At 39.1% G+C, this 6,389-nt stretch overlaps 1 protein-coding gene across 1 annotated transcript in view; it reads right to left on the bottom strand.

The window, feature by feature from the left end:
• LOC107722090 (NACHT, LRR and PYD domains-containing protein 1b allele 3-like) overlaps nucleotides 1-5,464 on the bottom strand; it is a gene marked incomplete at both ends in the record, with an annotated part of 9,154 nt that extends 3,690 nt beyond the window's left edge. The window contains 4 exons of the mRNA XM_016530313.1: nucleotides 3,730-3,741; nucleotides 4,060-4,984; nucleotides 5,078-5,137; nucleotides 5,354-5,464. Of these exons, the coding sequence (XP_016385799.1) occupies nucleotides 3,730-3,741; nucleotides 4,060-4,984; nucleotides 5,078-5,137; nucleotides 5,354-5,464 (1,108 nt within the window). The remainder of the gene's footprint in view (nucleotides 1-3,729; nucleotides 3,742-4,059; nucleotides 4,985-5,077; nucleotides 5,138-5,353) is intronic.
• Between the last annotated feature and the right edge of the window lie 925 nt (nucleotides 5,465-6,389).

The raw sequence follows: 6,389 nt of genomic DNA, 5'->3' as shown, positions 1-6,389 counted from the left end.
GACACGGGTCACGACGAGGCGTTCCCCATAGCGACCCCTAGAGGACGCAGTGTCTCGTTCCCTACTCAGGGAACCATGGTTACATAAGTAACCTGAGACGTTATGTTTTTGTGGGACGATCGCTTTTTTGTAATATTTTAAATTCATTGTATTGAAGTAGTATTTGTAATAAAACAAAGATTTTGCTATAAGTTTAATCGCAACATATAATCATTGCAGTTAATTGTGTTGTGTTGTAACTAACTGCATGATTCTTACTGTACATTTCTGTCATAGTCACCACTAATAACCTACTCCTAAATATAATGTAGAAACTTACAATTTCCTGTAAAGCTGCTTTGCAATGTTTTGTATCGTGAAAAGCGCTATACAAATAAACTTGAATTTAACTGAATAAAAAAATAGTTTAAAAAAACGTAACACATTTTGGCACCCCTAGCATTTGCCTATTCCGCTTATGCCACGGGCCGGCCCTGAATCTTACTCATCAGAATGAGATCCTCCACTGGATCAAGCCACGCGTCGCATCACGTTCTTCTTCTGAGGTAAATTCTGGCTTATTCCTCTCATAGGCCGCATTGCGGTGCTAAGTGTGTTCAGTGTGATACGGAGCGGTGTTTACTTGTTGCTGCTGGACGCATGGCAACAGACAATCAGAAATTGAGCAGCGAGGCTAATGTCACGTCAGTAACAGGAAACACGCGTCGTGTAAACAGCAGCCGGTGAGAGAAAAGTAAGACATGTAAAAAGATGGAAAGCATGTAAACAGGTTGCCTGCTGTTCGTCCAATCAGTGACAGTCACACTGCAAATATGCAAATAAGAACGTTAACCCGGGGTTTAGGAATGTACAGTGTGAAACGTCTGTTAATGAATACCCATGATTAACAGTTTACCAGAGGTATAGCAGTGTGAAACATGATTACAGATAACCCAGGATTCCGTTTATCCGGGGTTTATGATGACCCAGGGTTAGCAGTTTCATGTGTGAAAAGCCCTTCAGTGAGTCTTCTTCCAAAAACAAAAAGTAGCCGAGATGAAATCCACAGGCTTCGTTTATGGAGGTGATGAGGGCGTTTACAGGTTCGCGCATCTCACGTGGATATCTATAATATCAATAGCCGCTCGGCTCGTGGGCGTTAACCCAATTACAGATAATGAGCTAAGACAGGAAAAACTGCAACACTCGTTGGTTTCAGACGGATTACTTTATCAGAGAATATTTGTTTTCGTAGTCGACTTACTCCATTTAATAGTAGACGTGTCAATCTTTCTATACATACATTTATCATGTCTGTGAGGCAAGTATTCGCTGAGATTCAGGTTGTTTTATTTATGGGTCTGTGAAGAAAAATGACAGATCGAGATAGCAGAGAGCGCACCCTGTTTGTTTTCTTTATTTTAAAAAAGAACATTGTTTTGTTGTTATTATGACTATACACAAATAAAAGTAGACCCCTCTGCAGTTTCAAATGATGCCTTATTCTTATCTGTACGATCAAAAATGACGGCGTATTTTTAGTTATTTTCACTGTTATAATTAAAAACCTGACAGAGGGTTAACACATTTTAACTTAAATGATTTTAGCAAATGGCTGCAATATAACAAAGAGTGAAAAATGTAAGGGGGTCTGAATACTTTCCGTACCCACTGTACTTGTATCATCTTCACCTCATCCAATAATGTTTTCTATTATTAAAAATAATAATAAGTAAATGTAAGACACGTTGGAAAGAATCTAATGAAGACAAAAGCAACATTCCTATCACTAATTTCACAGCATTTTTTTTGTATAGCAATCATTATTCACCATATGAGAAAAACAGAGGAGGATGTTGATACATTTTATACAAACTTACCTCAGTATTTTCAGTTTACAGTGAGGATTCTGCAGTAGACCAGAAAGCTGCTTGACTCCAAAATCTCTCCTTTCATTTCCAGTCAGATCTAGTTCTCTCAGGTGTGAGGGGTTTGATCTCAGAGCTGAAGCCAGAGCAGAACAACCTTCATCCGTGACTCCACAATCCCTCAACCTGTAGAGAACAATGACACTCTTCAGTCTCTCAGTTCAGGATCTACAGCTCAGATCAGCAGCAACTTCACAATCAGAAAGAAAGACTTAATCCACGACACGATTAACAGGTCCAGTCTAAGGTTCAGACCCACTTCGACAATTCAGCGGGGCATTTCAGTACAGGTACCATTAAAATCTAAAAATCTTTTTTTTTTTTTTTTTTTGATGAGAGTACCTCAAAATCCTCAACACATCTGTATAAAATGAAAACAGTTGTCATATCGTCATATTATCTATATACAGTAGCAAAGAAAGCAATTCTGTTACTCAAACAGTAGAGCATGGAATGAGCAACACCAAGATCATTAGTTCAATTCCAGTGAATGTAATGCAAGATGCCTTGGATAATAGCATCTGCTAAATGTATTCATGTTAATAAAATGATGTCATACCCATTGAAAATAATCTAATTAAAGGGATAGTTCCCCCAAAAATGAAAATTAGACTGTGTTTTACTCACCCTCGAGTCATCCTAGGTGTATATGACTTTCTTCTTTCAGACGAATCCAGTCGGAGTTATATTAAAAATTGTCCTGGCTCTTCCAAGCTCTATCATTGCAGTCAGCGGGTGTTGCAGTTGAACAGTCCACAAGTCATCAAATAAAGCGTGTGCATTCACAATAAAACGTGCTTCACACGGCTCCGGGGGGTGAATAAAGGCCTTCTGTAGTGAATGCATGCGTTTTTGTAAGAAAAATATCCATATTTCAAACGTAATAAACACTTTTCTCTCACTTCCGTTATCTATCATATGCGGATTCGTTCCGACGGATGACGTATGCGCAGGGCACGCGCCTCTGAGATATGCTAGTATCGCGAGTTTGTTTATAGGAGCAAAGGAAGCAAAGTTTCCTTACTTTAGTAAAGGAAAACCAGTCTCCTCTTGGTTTATATCGAAATCCTCCGACATTTTTCTTTGCAAATCCTCGGTTTGTACTTCTAATTCGTGACCAGCGTTTTGTTTTGTTCTCTCTCCGCATTCGTCACTTATCACGCAATGCCGACGTCCTACGTCATCCGCCGGAACGTCTTCCGCATGTTACAGATAGCGGAAGTGTGAGAAAAGTGTTTATTACGTTTAAAATATGGATATTTTTCTTACAAAAATGCATGCATTCACTACAGAAGGCCTTTATTTACCCCCCGGAGCCATGTGAAGCACGTTTTATTGTGAATGCGCACGCTTTATTTCACGACTTGTGGACTGTTCAACTGCAACACCCGCTGACTGCAATGATAGAGCTTGGAATAGCCAGGACAATTTTTTATATAACTCCAAATGGATTCGTCTGAAAGAAGTCATATACACCTAGGATGCTTCGAGGGTAAGTAAAACACAAGCTAATTTTCATTTTTGGGTGAACTAACCCTTTAAGTTTAAGAAAACATTCTCTTCAGTTATCTGACTGCGCTTTTTTTTTTTACTTTACTTTTAACTTTTTTGTATATCATACATTATTTACAGTGGGATGATAATGATGGAGTATGCTGGACTTGTATACATTCTTACTTCAATTTCTCCAGTCTACAGTGAAGATCTTTAAGTTCATCAGAGAGCAGATTCAGTCCAGACACTCCCATTTCATTTCCAGTCAGATCCAGTTCTCTCAGGTGTGAGGGGTTTGATCTCAGAGCTGAAGCCAGAGCAGCACAACCTTCATCTGTGACTCCACAATCCCTCAACCTGTAGAGAACAATGACACTCTTCGGTCTATCAGTTCGGGAAACACTGATATAAATGATATATGATTTTTCCTTTTACTGCTTTGGTAAGAAAGTACATGCTAAAGTGCTAAATGTGATCATGTTTTATCAGTGTAGTGATTGTTGTCAGTGTGACTTACTGAACTGATCTGGATTCTTTAATCACAGGCAGCAGCTTCTGAAGAACTTCATGTGCTGTATTTTGGGCTCCAACAAACTGTTTTAGATTAAACTCATCCATCTTCTGCTCTGATGTCAGCAGCACATAAACCATAGCTGACCACTGTGAAGAGGAGAGTTTGGTTTCTCCTATTTGTCCAGATCTCAGATAATAGAACAGCGGCTGAGATCCAGCAGAAGACTGGGATGTGGCACATGATGAAGAGGCTCCTTGATGACTTCAGGTGTGAGATGATCCTGTCGGCCAGACTCTGATCACTGATTCTCTTCCTGAAGTATTCCTCCTTCTGTGGCTCATTGAAGCCTCGTACCTCTGTCACTCGATGGACACACTCAGAGGGGACGAGATCAGCTGCTGCTGGTCTGGAGGTGATCCAGATGAGAGCAGAGGGAAGCAGATTCCCCACAATGAGGTTCATCAGCAGCACATCCACTGAGGCTGATTCACTAACATCACACAACCTCACATCGCTCTTAAAGTCCAGAGACAGACGACACTCATCCAGACCATCAAAGATGAACAACACTTTATATTCTTCACTGGATATTTCCATTTCTTTAGTTTCAGGGAAAAAGACATGAAGAAGATCTGAAAGACTGAGTGTTTTGTCCTTCATCAAGTTGATTTCTCTGAAAGGAAGTGGAAATATGAGCTGGACGTCCTGATTCTCTTTCCCTTCAGCCCAGTCCAGGATGAACTTCTGCACAGAGACTGTTTTTCCAATGCCAGCGACTCCCTTTGTCAGCACAGTTCTGATGGCTTTGTCTTGTCCAGGTAAAGCTCTAAAGATGTCATTGCATTTGATGGCTGTGTCCTCTGTTGCTGCTCTCCTGGATTGTGTCTCAATCTGTCTCACCTCATGCTCATTATTGATCTCTCCACTCTCACTCTCTGTGATGTAGAGCTCTGTGTAGATCTTATTCAGGAGAGTTGGGTTTCCCTGCGTCACTGTTCCTTCATGCAGACACTGAAACTTACTCAGCAGATCTGATTTGAATCTGCTTTGGACTAGTTTAGTGTCATGACTGAAAGTATAAAACATTAGATTAAGACATAAATCAGATGAGTAAAACTGATAACAAAAAAATCTCTTGACAGCCTAGACAGAAATATTTTACCTCAGATTAGATGGCATGTGTTTTCCCCTAAATGTTCCTGGAGTGTCCGTTAACTGCTCACTAATTATGGACAAACATGGACAGAACAGAGACAATACAATTGAGCAGTGAAAAGCAGTCGAAAATCCAAATGTGTGCAAGGGAAATTTGTACAATTTTGTTGAAATGACACAGAATTACCTTATAAATTAACCTGTCATACAGAACAATCAAAACCAATCAATGTAATCTATTCTCACATTCTCACATGAATCTATTTAAAAAGAGATGTTGTACCTCAGATCAGGTGATGTGTGTCTTCCCTCAAATTTTACTGGTTTTTCCATAGACTGGTTACTCTTCATGGACACACAGCTGGACTCTGGTGAGATTGATCTGTCACTTTGGCTTTAACAAAATAGAATAGAATAGAAGGGGAAAAAATCATATAGTTGATTATGTGGAGTACATTAATATAACAAAGAAAACATGAAAACACATGAAAGGTATATTCAGCAACTAAATGAGCTGACAAAATAATACAAAAATGAAAACCTGAATAATAATAAAATATCCACAAATTGTATCTATATTATGTTATATACCTGTATCTATCTTTCTATCTATTGTTTTAGATATTGATTTTGTTATTGGTATTTACCTGCTTCAATGTTACGTAATTTTCTTGTATTTAGGTTAACACCGTATATGCTTTGATATAAAAATGTTTGCACTTGCAATATTTGCTTTGTTAGGATGAATAAGCAACAGTTGTGAAAGTTAGATGTCCGAGTTTGATGCTCAGTAAGCAACCACAAAGTTTAACAAGAACGTAGAAGGTATAGTGGTGAAGAGACTACAGTGAAGAAGAGGGCCAGATGCAGACAGCAACGTAATCGACAGAGGAAGGACATCTGTCATTGATATGTAGTTGGAATTATTTAAAAAGAAGTGATAATAATAATAATAATAATTTGTTACATTTATATAGCGCTTTTCTGGGTACTCAAGGCACTTTGCATAGATGGGGGAATCTCATGGATATACAGTATATGTAGATGCCTCATTATTGACTGTTTCTATGGCTCTGATACGCAAGTCATCCGCCATTTTGGAAAGGTCTGCGAACCCTCGAGCGCAATTTGACTGTGTGTCCTCAACAGCAAGTTATACGCATGTATATCTTTGAATATTCAATGATTATTATGGTAAATGACGTCAAGTTGACCATTCCAAAATGGCAGACGCATCAACGTATCTGGAGCGGTTGAACGTGGCACCTATACATATCTATGGGGAATCTCCTCAACCACCACCAATAGTGCGGCATCCA

The sequence above is a fragment of the Sinocyclocheilus rhinocerous genome, unplaced genomic scaffold, assembly GCF_001515625.1.
Source record: "Sinocyclocheilus rhinocerous isolate Xijiao unplaced genomic scaffold, SAMN03320098_v1.1 scaffold13504, whole genome shotgun sequence".
NCBI lineage: Eukaryota > Metazoa > Chordata > Actinopteri > Cypriniformes > Cyprinidae > Sinocyclocheilus > Sinocyclocheilus rhinocerous.
Note: the sequence above shows the minus strand (reverse complement) of the source record. Positions and strands in the feature narration are given on the sequence as shown.